Source organism: Ochotona princeps, chromosome 4 (assembly GCF_030435755.1).
Source record: "Ochotona princeps isolate mOchPri1 chromosome 4, mOchPri1.hap1, whole genome shotgun sequence".
Lineage (NCBI taxonomy): Eukaryota > Metazoa > Chordata > Mammalia > Lagomorpha > Ochotonidae > Ochotona > Ochotona princeps.
In genome coordinates, this window is record NC_080835.1 from 7,060,222 (window position 1) to 7,075,890 (window position 15,669).

General features: G+C 43.0%; 1 protein-coding gene across 1 annotated transcript in view; it reads right to left on the reverse strand.

The window, feature by feature from the left end:
• The window catches only part of LOC101517935 (steroid transmembrane transporter SLC22A24-like), a 36,848-nt gene extending 32,158 nt beyond the window's left edge, over positions 1-4,690 (reverse strand). Inside the window, exons 1-2 of the mRNA XM_058662236.1 lie at positions 4,289-4,690; positions 2,175-2,278 (exon numbers count right to left, since the gene is read on the reverse strand). Of these exons, the coding sequence (XP_058518219.1) occupies positions 2,175-2,278; positions 4,289-4,690 (506 nt within the window). The remainder of the gene's footprint in view (positions 1-2,174; positions 2,279-4,288) is intronic.
• Positions 4,691-15,669: the final 10,979 nt, after the last annotated feature.

A 15,669-nucleotide genomic window follows, 5' to 3' on the forward strand; every position in this document is an offset into this window, starting at 1 on the left:
GTTTGGTCCGGGAACATCTCGGAGAAAGGCTCTATGGGGATTTCCCCAGTCAAGCTTTCAGACTCAGAACACTAATCATCAGTTGACAGAGGACAGAGCAGTTCGAACAACCACCTCAGCTATGTGTTGGCAATGTAAGTGCTGGGCAAATGGAGACTCTATGATGGACTATGTCAATCAGTGGATTCTCCAGAGACCGCATTGTGCTTGGAGTGGTGAGAATGGCAGCAATTCAGATCCTTTGAAATGTCAAAAACACTCTGCCAGCTCTACCTTCAGATCAGAGATGGTCTCCCCAAGGAAATGATGAACTTATCTGGACAATATGATGCTGGACTTTATGCCTGGTAGATGCTTCCAATGAAAGAATCTCAGCTGAATTTGAACTGTGGTAACGCAACAGGGTGGAGGAGTCCACCATGGGGGGGGGTGGCTGGGGGTTTGGGGAGGGGTGGGGGGAATCCCACTGCCTATTAAACTGTGTCACATAATGCAATGTAACCAATTAAAAAATAGTATATTAAAAAAAAAAGGTTGTTAACCTGAATGTGTCCTGAGTTAGTGGAAGAGTCAGGCTAGGCTAAGTGACCATATCTACTTGGTGAATACATGAACCAGAGTAAGTGCAGGCTGCTCAGGCTTTGCTGCAACATCAGCTGGCAAGTGCTGGGATGGGGGGCAAGTCCTGTCAGGCTAGACTGCAGAACCACCTGGACAGTGCAAGATCCACAATTGGGAGTGGACCTTGTAGGGAAATGGTAGCCACACCTCTGATGGGCTATAACTCCCACCAGTGAGCAAGAGAATCAGAACTAGTGGTGGGCTTGGCTGGGCAAGTGATAGTACCTGCAGCATAAATGTGGGTTAGATAGTGGGCTTGGTAAAGCTCAGCTAGACTACAACACCCACTGATGTGTAGAAAAGTGAACTAAGATGCAGACAGACTGCACCCGTTGGCTACACATACTGGCATATGCAGGAGCTGAGGCTGGGAGTGGGCTGGTGGGGTTAATTGAGGATCACAGTTGCCACTGGTGCATATGAAGGCTGAGTGTGTGGTGGGCTGGATTGGGCTAGGCACAAAATCCACTGGTTTGAATATGAGGTATGATTAGGGTCTGAACTGACCCAGCAGTTGCAACCACAAGTGTATGTGGAGGCTAATGAGGGTGACAAACTGAGCCAGACCCTACATTGGATGGTACATACAGGAGTCAGGTCATGGGTCATCTCTCTAAAGTTTCTTTGGGGACCCCCTTCCCCAACAGGGCTGCTGATCTCAAAACTCCAACTCTTCCTCTTGGGGAAAACAGCAGAGAATCACCCTAGGTCTTGGGTCCCTAAAACCATGTGGGGACCCAGAAAAAGCTCCTAGGTCTTCCCTTTGGGTCAGCTCAGCTCTGGCCATTGTGGCTATTGGGGTGTGAATCAGCAGGTGGAAGACTTTCTGCATCTCTCCTTTTCTGTCGGTAAAACCTGTCTTTCAAATGAAAATTAATAAATCTTTGAAAAACATAATGGAAGGTATATATGTATCTGATAGATGATTAATATCTAGAATTTATAAGGAGCACAAGATAATAAAATAAGTCAAACATTTCAGTTAAGAATTCAGCTAAGAGTATTGAAATGCAAATGACTAACAGACATATGAAATGGTGCTCAGAATCACTAGTCATCAGGGAAATGCAACTTAAAACACAACAAGAATTCACTTCACATAAGTTCAAATGGCTATCATCCAAAAACCAACACATAAGGAAAGTTAGCAAGGCTGGGGTGATAGGCTGATAAAATCTCAGAGATTTGAAAATAAGTCTACAATATGACCTACGCATGCCAGGCTTGGGAATTTATCAAAACAAAATTTTATCAGCATACTACAGAGATTAGTACATCTATGTTTATTGCAGGTCAATTCACAATAGCAAAGATATGGAATCAACCCAGATGCTTTTTTCAAGTCTATGCACAGAACAAAAGATCCATAACAACAAATTACATTATTCAGGCCACATACAAAAGCACTCTTATTTGGTTGTAGCCTCCTAAAATCAGAAAAAGAGAGTATGCAGCATAAATTAAAGTACACCACATGAGTTTATCAAGGATTTCTAAAATCAGTGTGTGCAGCATGTGATCAACAGGCCAAATGAAAGAGAGATGACACTTACCTGTCTGAAAGACGGCCAAGTATCAGGCTTCCCAGCAGCGACCCACTCATAAAGAGGGTTTGGACCACCGATTTTTGGGATTGATAATCACACACCAGGTCCCACTGGAAGAGGAAAGCAACCCAGCAGAAGTTTAGCAGAGTTTAAGCCCTTTTGTTAAACCTGATGACAAACCCTTACATATGACACACATAGTTTCCTGCTATGGGGCTGCTCTCTCTCCAGCTTCACCTGCCGTCACTCTCCTCGGGCTGCCCACACTCCAGAACTACTGAACCTACTCAGCCTTTGCCACGTGACTGCCTCACTCACCCCCAAGCCATTCAGGTAATCTGCTGCCATGTGTCTGTAGTCTTTTTTCTCTAATATCACAAAATCCTTACTGTGTTACTGTCAGCACCTTGGAAAATCACTATAATTTATACTGTTAATATTCTTAGCTTTTCTTTTCTAATTTTTGACTTTAGAATAATTTATATAAATTACACATTAGAATTATACAAAGTGTTCAAAAAGAGCCCACACTCAGATTCCACTATTGTAAATTCCATAGATATTTTCCATTATCCATTACCCAATGCAACTTTCTCCTATTTTGCTAAAATCAAAGTTCGCTTCCTCTGTCTCCCCCATCTCTCCCAGTATGTAGCAAGCATGTTCATTTTATGTTCATTTGAGGCTTATTTTTTATATGATGAAAGGGGGCTCTGGCCCTGTGAAATACTTTGCTGGATACTGAAGGAATAATAATTTTTAAATTAATTTTGCAGTAAAGACCTAATATTTATTTTTTTAAAAAAATGGGTTTCCTGTGTTTTCTTCCAATTAACTTGACGTCCGTCAGTTCCACTCATTTTGATACTAATGGTAGGATTTCAATCTTTTCAAATAACTGAATGGAATTCTATTGTGTACGTAACATTTTCTTTTCTAAAAAATATTAATTTATTTTGCCTTTGAAAGGCAAGTTATAGAGTTAGGGAGACAGATACACACAGAAAAAGAGTATCCATCCACTGGTCACTCCATAAATGGCCCACTACATCTTGGACTGGTACAGTTCAAAGCCATGAGTTGGAGATTCACTGGAGACCCCCATATGCCAGGATTCTAGGACATGGTATATTAGCAGGAACATCCCAAGTGGATGAACAGGGAAGTAATTCAGACAGGAGAGAAGCTGATGCTCATTCAGGATTTCATCTTTCCAGAAAACTGTTTTAACTCATTGAAATACGAAGATGGGTTCACATATTTTCATCATGAATTCATGTGCTGATAACAACCTTTGTTGATTTTACATCTTGGCTACTGTGAACAGCAATAACCATGATGGAAAAGGAATCATGGAATCACTCGACATCATTTGGGTGAATACTCAATGATGAGTTTAGTAGGTTTATGGCAGTCCATTACCTAGCTTTCCAATGTCTGTGTTGCTTTCTGGAGTAGCTGTACTGATTTACGTTCTCAGCAAGAAAAGAGTTCTGAGAAGAGAACTCAGAAGAGCTCTGCTTCATCTACTTACAGGTAGCCATTGCTATACTTTTTTTGAGACAGAGGTGATACCTCGTTGTGGCTTGATTTTCATTCATTTCTGGAGTGCCATTGTACTGAGCATTTACCCATCTATCAGTTGGTCTTTGTCACTGATTCCATTTTGAGTCAGCTGAAGAGATTCAACAACAGTGATGCCCTGATCCTATGCCCAGCGGTTTTGAATCACTTGCTGCGTGTCAGTTTTGAAGTAAGCACCGAATGCCACCGACTTAGAGTAATATGTGCCTAGTGTTACCTCAGTCACTTGTAACAGTTATCATCACTAATGATGAGATGTGGTGGTAGGTTATGTATAGTTTACTCAATTCAACAAACTCAAAAATATGATCAAACACCTATGATGATATTGTGGTACAGATGTTCAATATCTAACTGCTAAAGCAATGGTTATTACACCACCCTTCTGAAGATACAGTGGGTAAGAAAAGTCCCAGTCCACTTTTAGCTTTCACTCCAACACTTTCAGTTCTTATCACATCACTATAGAGAGATCTATATTAAAATATGTTCAGTTCAGATCACTTCTCTAAGGAGGTTCACAAGAGGATTCTTACCTCTGTCACAATGGTGGAGAGGAAGGAGCTTTGGTCATATACCCAGCCATCCACACAGGGCTCTGTGTCTGACTCACTAATGTTGGAGAGGGTCGCATTCAGGTGAAGGAGCTGCCACTGGGGATGGATGAAGCGATGACACTTCTCTGGCTTCAGGTTTGAGTCCAGGGGGATGGAGACTCTCAGGAGATCATCCTGGCTGAGGATCCCAGTGTCATTGTGGGAGACAGTGCGATTGTCAAGCAGGGGGACCCAGCAGCGATGCTCAGGGGTGGCTGCAATGAAGTTCTCCAGCAGAACATGAGGGAATGCTATCATGTTAGCAACAGAAAAGAAAGCAATCTGAAGGATCTGGAATCTTCCCAGAGTTCCAGCTTGATCCAGGAGCTCATCAAAGGCCATTGAGGCTGAAGGGCTTGTCTTCAAGAGGAAGCACAGTTGTTTTATGGAGAGAAGTTCAGAGGAGACAATGTTTCCTTTCCTCAAGTTCACTAACACTGTGTAAACCTTGACTCCACTTTCTCCACAGCAGGCCCCTTCTCACACCTACATAAGAGCAGAGATTAGAGTTTCTCCTAATTTTATTAAGTTTAGGCAGCTGTTAGTTTGAAAATTGAGGCACAGATGCAACAATTTGGCAAAGGGAACAATTCATAACTGGTGAGCTATCAGAACCACTTGAGCAAGAACCTCGGAGCATGCCCTACATCCGGGACCTGGGGAGGGTGGGAAATTGGTTGGGCCTTCTCCCTTAATATCTCCCTTTAAACATGAAAGAAACAACATGGAAATAATAGTCTTACCCGCTTTCCTTTAGCCCTTGAACCTTTTTTACCCTAATTAACTATGTAAAGATTGCAAAAAAAAAAAAAAAACATTTTGGCAAAGGGATCTACAGTTGTTAACAAGATGCTACACAAAGCACTTCTCTGAATGAATCTAATCCTGGGCTTCATGAGACTTGAGTCAACCTGTTTCAATTGGATGGGTTAATATATGCGTGCCTAGAGGTCTGTCCTTTTCTGAAAAGAGATTCATTTGTGTCTTCTAGGATTCTTACAACATGTAGGGAATCAATCTTCATGGCCTTAAGGCTAATGCTCTGTGCCAGATGAATATGACACATTATTCCTCCTTTGGCAAACAACAGCATCTTCATGTTACTATGGATACTTACTCTGTATTCATCATGGCCACCCCTTCAATGGGTGAGAGTGTCCTCAAGGTTGTGGCCCACCTCTTATCGTGTGTGTGTGTGTGTGTGTGTGTGTGTGTGTGTTTAATAATGGACCTGCCTCGTTCCATTAAAACTGATAATGGGCCCACCTACACCTTTAAAGTGTTTGATGACTTTTGCTCAAAGTATGCCAGTCATCATGTCATAGACCTCACCAACAATCCTCAAGGCCAGGGTGTAGTTGAAAGAAAACATCAAGACCTTAAACAATAAGCTTCAAAAGCAGAGGGGAGGAGGGGGAATATACAACCCACCCCCATGAATTTGGCTTTGATCACTCTATATTTTCTTCAGATTTCTTCTTTAAGTGAGCTGTCAGTGAGCATCACAGGAGGCTTCTTATTGTCCCAACACAAATGCTTTGAGCTCTATGGAAGGACCCAGCCACCCCACTGGAAAAGCCCTGACCCCTTGCTAACTATGGGAAGAGGGTTTACCTGTGTTTTGCCTGGAACGAAGCCACAACCTGTGTGGCTTGCCTGCCTACAATGTCAAGCCCTAGACCCCCAATGAAGGATGCCCCTCCAATCTGATCCTGAATGATTCACCATCAAGGAGACACCTGAAAAGGAAGAGACCAGTCCGCGCCCAACACAGAGTAACATAGAGGATCTTAAGGGGTTTGTGAATCAGGCCCAGCAAATGTCCCCAATCCCAAATCCCACTGGGCCCCTTCTGATGGTGTGGCTGTGTGCAGTATTAATGACCAGTAGTCAAGAAGCAAATTCACAGGTATTTTGGGCCTCTGTTCCTGGTCTCCCTATTTTAGCTGGAGCTTTCCTGTCAGGAGCCAGGCCACATCACACCATTTTACTATAACTCCAATGTTTATGAATCTTATGGCCCTATTGATCCCAAGACCCAAAGACCCCAAAACAACTGACTTTAACAAAGAGAAGCCGTTAAGTTCAAGGCAGTACTTCAGATACCTAATGACTTTTGTCTTTTACTGGAGACCCTAGATCCACCTTCCTGAAGACTATGTGGCTGCTGGTGCCCCTCTACCCACTTCTCAGCATGAAGCAGACAGAGTGGTTATCACCCTCTGGCCATAACAGCAACTTTGGTCCATTCTTCTAGGGGAGGGAATGTGAGGAGTCAGATGGGATAATAGAGAGTTAGGGTCTCTGGTTCCTGGTGAAGTTACCTTTGTAAAATGTTACTTTATCCTCTTTACAGTGTGTGGCCTCCTTGGCCCCATAGGAGATTCAAAGAGACCACTTGTGCACTTGAAATTACACACCGTTTACTAATGTTAGTGATGTTTTCATTTTGTATCTCCCCACTTGTGTTATATGCCTTAATATGTCTTTTGAAATCTTCATAACAAGAACCATGCCAGCACTGTGGATTTCCATCCAGCTAAATGGTGAGTGGAGGGGACCCTGGGAACAATCACATTACAAGGATTGTCTTTGCCATTCTACACAACACACACTTGGCCTCATCATCACTTCTGCTGTTTCCCTTGTGACCACAGTGGCTGTCGCTGCAATATCTGTGCTATTCTTGACTCAGACTATTCAGACTATAAAAACTATAAATAATATAAACATGCTAACCACTTATGCTCTTGGAATGCAAAATTAGGCCAGTTTATAGACACACCATCCTAGCTGTCCAACAGAAATTGGACTTGCAGCAGGGACAATTAACATTGTAACAGGCATTCTGCCTGCAATTTAGTGCAATAACAGATGGTGTTCTTGTGTTGAATTTTGTTTTCCATGGTCTGTTCCTACATCTTAGGGTCACAGAACAAAGGCCGCCCTTTTAGTGGAAGTTTTGGTGGCAGAATTCATTCCAAGAGAAGAGGGGGAGATGTGGGCAAGCTGGGCAAAGTAGCTAGGCTGTTCCTAGCTCGGCATGACCTGTGCTCCATCCTGGCTTCTACTTTTGCTTGTAGGCTAAGGTTTGCTCAGTCCTGCCCAGTACATCCTGTTCCATGACCAACTGACACATTAGCCAACTGTTGGAGCTACTTTGCCCAGCTTGCCCAACCCCCAGGTCTGGACCACATGTTCACCAGCGGGAGCTATGACTCACCAGGGGAGTTTCCCAAGTTCTTCCACTTAATCCACTCCCAGACCCAGTTCTCATACATGCCAGTGGGTTTTAGGCCAGGTTCCGGTGCAGTCTGGCCTTCCATTTGGCCTTGTATGAGCTGGTGAATGTTGCAGTCCGGCCCACCCCATACCCTATTCAGGATGCACATTTGGGTGCTGCTGCCTTGACAAGTCCAGACTGCTGCGGGTGCCTTTACCTGTGATTGATGGCAAGCTCCTTGGTCACACCTAGCTTAATCCAAAACCACCCAAACTGTTGGGCTTACCAGTGGGGCTAAACTTTCCACAGGGTGTGGTCCACACATCCCAACAGAATCTACCCCCGGATAAGGTTCTCGAGTGCTACTTAATGTAATGGCCCTGCCTGATGTGACCCATCTGCTGATCCATCATCATGTCAGGTAAAAGGATATGATTGTGCTGGACAAGCCCAGAGCCTTAGCTTTTGCATGAACTGGTGTTCACCACTCAGCATTGTTAAATGATTACAAGTTCTTCAAAGGAAGAGTTACTGCCATTGCGAATGTTTAGGATTGATTCATGATCCCAGAAGCACAGTGTGTTCAACCTGGAGTTACCTCAGCAGCGATTCAGACAATCAATACCCCAGAGCTCCCTGGCCAGGCGGCCAGCAGACAGAACCTGGCACCAAATGGCGCACTGGCCACCTGGGGACAGCTCACCAGGAGCTCATGGTGGCTTGAGTGGGGATCCAAGCATGAGACGCCCCATCCTGGAGCCCACCAACATCCTCCTGGCTGCTGGAAGTTTAAACCCCCAGGCCCAAGGTCAGGCCCCTCCCCAGTCCCATTCACCACCCAATGAGGGCAGCAGGTGGGCCCCAGACCTACCAGTCATGGAGACTTCCCCCCATGGTGTACTCACCCTGAAGGAAGCAGCCCCCAAACGCAGGCAGGCCCGGGGACAGCTCACCATGTGCACATGGTGGCTGGAGTTGGAATCTGAGCAGGATGCCTCATCCTGGAGCCCACCAACAGCCTCCTGGCTGCTGGTAGTTTAAATCCCCAGGCCCAAGGTCGGGCTCCCCCCAAACCCATTCAACACCCATTGAGGGCAGTGGGTGAACCCCAGACCTACCCAGTCTTGGAGACTTCCCCCCTTGGTGTACTCACTGAGAAGGGAGCAGCCCCTGGGCCCAGGCAGGCCTAGGGACAGCTCACCACATGCACGTGGTGGCTGGTGTCTGGGATCCATGCATGAGACTCAGTTTTTTTAAAATGGAAAAAAAAAACCACAGAGTATTAAGAAAATAGTGAAGAACTAACATTAATGGCACCAAACCAGTGGCACAAAAATACTTTTCTTAAGAGAAACCTAAATTTACTTATTTATTTGAAAGTCAGAGTTACAGTGATAAACAGAGAATGAGAAAATGCGAGAAAGATCCATCTCGTCCACTGGATCACTCGTCAGATGGCTACAAAAGCCGAGGAGCAAAATACTTCTTTCACATCTCCCATGTGAGTGGCAGGAGCCCAAGCATTTCAGCAATCTTACACTGCTTTTCCAAGGCCATTAGCATGGATTTGGTTCACAAGTGGCAAGCCAAAGTACTTGAACCAGTGCTTGAACTATGGGATGCTGGCATTTCTGAGATGGCTCTACCCACTGCACCACACTACTGCATCCAAGAAATATATTTGCATGTACATATATGTATATGCTCACTATAAGAAACTGACTTGTGATTGTAGAGGCTGAGAAGCCCGTTAGCTGGCTGTCTATTAGAGACCAGAAAAGCTGGTGGTGAAGTTGGAAAGCCTGAGCCGAGTGTCCATAGTGCTGATTCCAGCCTGGATTTGAAAGCTTGGGAAGCAGAGGCTCTCCAGGCTGGGGAAGACTGTGACCCAGCTCTACTGACTCGACATGAATTAGTTCACCTTCCTGGGACTTTTTGTGTTGGGCAGGCCTCCAGTGCATTGGATGATGCCAGCTTGCAATGGGGAGGGTCACCTGCTTTACTTGGTCCACCAATTCAAATGCTAATATTACAGAAATAATGCTTAATCAGCTCGTTAGACATCTCATATCCCAAGGAAGTTAATGCAAATCAATCACAGCAGCAAAGAATTCAGAGAAAGATATTTACCATCATATGATTCTTATGTTTATGTGGGGTGAAATTATTATCTCTAAATAGAAAAGGGAAAGATAAGATGCTTGCATCCCTAGACCAATCACTAAAGGAAATTCAAGCAAATATTCTAAATTGTAAGAGTTTAAAAAGAAATATCTTAAAAAAAAATACAGAGACAGTGGCCCTGCCCTCTGGCATAGCAAGCTAATCCTTCCCCTGTGGTGCTGGTATTCACATGGGTTCTAGTTCATGTTTTAGCTGCTCCACTTCTCAGCCACCTCCCAGCGCATGGCCTGGTAAAACAGCACTGGAAAGCTCAATTCCTTGGGAACTGCACTTCATGGGAGATCCAGAAGAAGCTCCTGCATTCTGGATTCAGCTTGCTTCAGCACCAGCTGTTGTGGAAATTTAGGGAGTGAAATAACACATGTAAGAAATGAAACATCTCTCTCCTCTTTGTAAATCTGTAGTTTAAATAAAAAAATAAATAATATTTTAAAATAAAATAGACAAGGGAGAAACTATACAACATAGCCAGCAGCAAATATATATTCCAGCCTGGAAAAGCATATCAGATACAATTTAGAGATTAAATCCTCCAAATGAAAGCAATATCTTTAAATTTTAATTAAGTTGATTTGTTTGAAAAACCTGATTGCAGAAGAGGAGATACAGAGAAGAACTCTGCCACCTGCTGGTTCATTACCAAAACAGCTACAGAAACCAGGGTTAAGTCAGCCCAAATCAGTGAACTTCAACTTCATCTAGGTCTGCACAGTTGTGCCAGGGGCCAAGGACATGGACATCTTCTGCAGCTTTCCCAGGCACATTAGGAGGGGTTGGAAAGGAAGTGGAGCAGTCAGAATTCAAACCCAGTTGAATGGGGTGATGGCATCAAGGTGGCTGCTTAACTCATTGTGCCACAATGGTAGACCCTGAAAATCATACATTTTAAGGAGTTGGCAAAGTATATTCTGGCTATGTATTGTCTCCAAAAGGAATCAGAAATCTGCAGCCTCTGATAAGTTTAAAGCAATAGGAAGCAATGTTTTTAGAGAGTTTCAGAGGGATCTCTATTTCTGAATAAAACAGGACTTTCAGTGAAGCAAATACACCTTGACAATATGATTTATACTTTTATCTACTTCCGCAATGCCATCATGCACTTGAACAGCAGAATGTTAGACTTGTGACGGCTGCTGAAGGGCCATGCTACTTTTGTAATTTGGAGAAAATGGCGGGAAAGGAAAATGGATGGACAAAGGGGAGGTTAGCAGGGAAATCTCTATCGACATAGCGGTGTCATGGGAAAAAAAAAACACTTAAAACGTAATTAAAAACAAAATTGAAAAGGCTTACTGAAGGTGATGAATTTTAGATTGGAACATCTAATCAAAGAATGTGTTTACAAAGAGACTTGTAATGGAATAGCTAATCTTCAACAAACACACACAAAACAGCCCAGGGAAAAATGTTTGTCTCTTCAACAAATGCCATTGGGCCAATCGGATGGCCACATGCAGAAATAAAAAGTAAGGCGCTTCACACTTTATTAAAAAAAAAAAAAACTAGCTCTAACTGGATCGAGAACCCAAATCTACTCCCAGAAACCATCAAATCAGGGACTCCACAAGATAGATGGATTCATAAAAAGTTCCTAGAAAAGTCATCAAAATCATAGGCAATCAAAGTCAAAATAAACGAATGGGATTATATCAAACCAGGAAGCTTCTGAAAGCAAACAACATTATCAACAAAGGAAAGTAGCAACAAATTGAATAGGAGAAAATCTTTGCACACTACACAACTGATAGAAAACTAATATCCAGAATTTACAGCACTTCTGAAACTCAATGACAGCAAATAAGACAACAGAAAATGGATCTACCACATGACCCAGCTGTCCCGCCTCTGGGATTATATCCAAGGGAAGTAAAATCTGCATATCAGAAAGTGACCTATGTATTTATAGCAGCACAATCCACCACAGTGAGGACACAGAAACAACCCAGATGCCTGTAAGATGAGTGGATAAAGAACCTGTGATACATCTACTGCTTGGAATACCATTATGAAGAATGAAATTCTACCATTTACAACAAAATAGTCCCAACTGGAGACCATTATGCTCAATTAAATAAGCCACTCCCCAAAGAAAAATATCATATATTCTCTCTGATATAAGACAGCTTTTGTGCAAATGCAAGTTGAATCTATATATATTTATATTATGTATAGGTAAACATGTACTGTATAATGCAGACTAGCGTACTAGCAAGTGAAGATATATTGCAGTTTGCATCTCAACACTTGAATGAAACAGTGAAATATGTCTTGACAATAGGATACTGGACTTTCTAACATTGTCCATATCTTCAGTGAAATGACACACTTAAACAGCAGGATGTTGGAGTTGTGGCTGTTGCTGGAGGAATATAATACTGTAATAATTTTGGGGGTGTTATTTGGCTCATGGGAAAGTTAAACAGCAATCCCTGTGACTGTGGAGCATATCATTAAAAATAAAGAATAAGTAATTATAATAAAAAGAATTCAGAAGACTTTAAAGAAACTAAACACATGTCAGAAAACACAAGGAGACAAATCAGAAATTTATCAGAGGAATTACCAGAGATACAGAAATAATCATAAAACAAAGATTCTGATTAGCAACTAATTAGCAACTTTTGTGGCTTACAAAGGATTTGGCTACTCAAAATCCTGCAAATATTGAAACTAGGTAGCCATTTTTGAAGGTGTTATTTGATAAAAGAGTGATGACCAGAAAGGTAGATCTGGAATATATGACACAGAGAAACAAAGAACTATAACGCTCGTTGTGAAGGAATGTGAAGGCAGAAAGTCTAGTAGAAGTACTAAGGGAACCCAAAGCCAACAATAGGAATATTTATAGGAAAATGAGAGGATCCAAGCTGTGCTTATCAAAATAATCTTGAAGGCAAGTGGTTAAATTCTCCAATTGCAAGACATAGACTTGCTAAGTGACTCGAAAAATTAGAAACGTGTTTCCACATGCAACAACCTCTGCTTCTCTAACAAAGATATGCAGGCTGATACTACAAGGATGTAAAAATATATCCCAGGAAAGACAAGCAAGTATAGCCATTCTTATATTAGGCAAACTAGACTTTAACATGAAAACTGTTAAAAGAGATAGAGATATTATGTAATGTTGAAGGAATCAGTTATACAGGAAGATGTGACTAATAATTTATACATAGCCAATACCAGGAGGCCTGGTCATCCAAAACAAATGTTAATGAATCTAAATGGAGACACATTCTAACATAATAAGGGGGACTTGAACACATGACTTTCAACATTGGACAGATAACTAAACCAAAATTCAACAACGAACCAACTGAGCTGATTTACACTATGGACCAAATGGATCTCACTGATGTCTACAGAGCATTTCAGCCTACATCTTGAGAACAGATCATTCTTTTCATTGATGCATGGAATTTTCTCTAGTACAGGCCATACGCTAGGCCATAAAGGAAGACTCAAGAACTTTTTAAAAATGAATTAATACCAAGTATCTTTTCTAAAGACAATGGAATTCAGCTGCATATTAACCAAACTGTGGGTCAGTTGGGCTACGTCACAGTATCCACAAGGAAGTGCCAGAACTGGGGGGCCAGCCATGTCAATCTGTGTAGCGCCACCCACTGGCATACATGAAATCTGTAGTTGGGGTGTGGCCTAGAAGGGGAACTTGGTGAACTTCCATTCTAGGCTGCAGCTCCCTCCAGTGAGTATAAAAGTCAGGACTTTGAGCAGAGTATATCAGGCTGGCCTGCAACTCTCATTGGTATAAGTGTGTGCTGGGTCTAGAGGAAGGCTGGGTAGGGTCAGTCCATAGCACACACTGGCATGAGTGAGAGACAGGACAAGGTGAAGGCCTGGCCTGTTTGGATTGCGACAACTGCCAATTCACAAGTGGGGGTGGGCCAGGTTGGAGTAGACCACAGCACACACCAGTGAGAGTTGGGACTGGGGGCAGGCCAGGCTGAATCAGACTGAAGTACCAGCTGGCAAATGATAAGACTGGGAGCAGGCCATCTCATACTGGGGAGCTATACCTACTCACACACTTGTAACCTGGGGCTGAGAATGACCCTGATAGTGGAATTCAGGGACTCCCTAGCTATGCTGCTGCTTCCACTAGTAAGTGTGAGAACTAGGATTGGGGGTGAGCTGGTGTGGGGGTGGGCCAGACTGAGATAGGTTGCTGTACCTACTGGCATGAATGAGATTAGAGAGATGAGAGCTAGAATGGAACAGGCCATGCATGGTGGGTCTCAGCACCAGCTGAAAAATGCTAGGACTGGGTGCAAATCTGGGTCTGAAACATTCCTTGCAGGGGAACTATGGTCATTCCCCTGATAAGCTGTAGCTATCACTGGTGAGCACAAGAACGAGGGCTGGGGGTAAACCAGGCTGCATAAAGAAGTGGCACTTTTCAGTGAAGGTGAGGGAAGGGTCTGAAGGCTGGTAGGGCTGAGTTGAGCAGCACAACCAACAGGTGTGTATGAGAGCTGGATGAGATGTAGCATGGGTTGGACTAGGCCATAGCAGAGGCTGACACATGCAAAAAACAAGGCTGGGGGTCAGCCTGGAGAGGGTTATTTGTGGCCTCCTGGACTACATTGCTGCATCCACTAATATATTTGAGGGCTGATTCTGTTGCATGCTGACTGGCATGAGGCATGAGCCACAGCATCTGTTGGCTCTCATGATTTACAGGGCTGAGGAAGAACTAACCAATCAGCAATCACAGTTAGATGCATGGTCTTGTGCAGGTGGCACAACAAAACTGCACTGGCTGAGCACACAAGAGTCGAACCTGAGGTCACCCCAAATGAGGGTTCTAAGGATCTCTGAACTGAAATGTTGACCACCCTTGAAAACCACATTATGTGTGGTTTCACCTTGGGGTGCAACTATCAGAACTGAGCATCTTCAGCTGATGATGAGTATGTGGGGGACAGCATGCACAAATGCACATGGGGGACATGATGGACAGCTCATCTAGGTCAGCATGGGGTGACAGCTGCCTCATCAGGGATTGAAAAGCAGAACAACTTGTGTAGTTCCCTTGGCCAAGCTTTTTTCTTTTCCTTATTGTTTTCTAAACATTAGAAACACTTTATAGCATATTCCTGGGGTTTTTGATACACTAAGGTGGACTTTGAAACCCAGGAGAAACATAGGAAAGATTTCCTCAGTCCTGGTACAATGAAGCCAACAATGCCTCAGAACTATCAAAATCACTCCAGTAACACCCTCAGAACACTATTGCCCATGTCGGGGTCTTTAAGGCATCATCAAAGAACTATCCCCTATGCCCAGGTGCCGATGTAGTTTGACAGCAAGGAGCAGCTTCCTCCTGCTCTTCACCTGCTAACAAAGGAAAAAAAAAACTGAAACATGTCCCCCTCACCTTTCTCTGTAACGGAACCTTCCCATTCAAATCAGAAGTCCATATGGGCATGCATCAATCTCAACAATGCAAACAATATTATAAAACTTAAAATTTCACAAAAAAATAGCAAGGAAGTAGAAACAAATGATAAAGACAATAAAATATACCCAAACTTAGGAAATACAGAAACTTTTGCATTTTGAGGAAGGTTTATACCAACTAGCACTTCCATTCTGAAATTAAGAAGGCATCAGATCAGTTATATTACTATACATCTCAAGGACCTAGAAGAACAACAAATCAAATACAGCACTAGTAGGAGGGAAAATAGTACACTATTGACTCCATGAACTTAAGAAAATGAGAGAAAAATCAAATAAATAAAAACCTGTGTGAGAAAGATGTTATCATGGATGCAACAGAAACAGAAAACAGTCATTGGGAACTGCCACAAATAGGTATATGTCAAAAATTGAAAAATGTAAAAGAAATTGAAAGACCTGGGACCATACAATCTATCAAAATTGATTC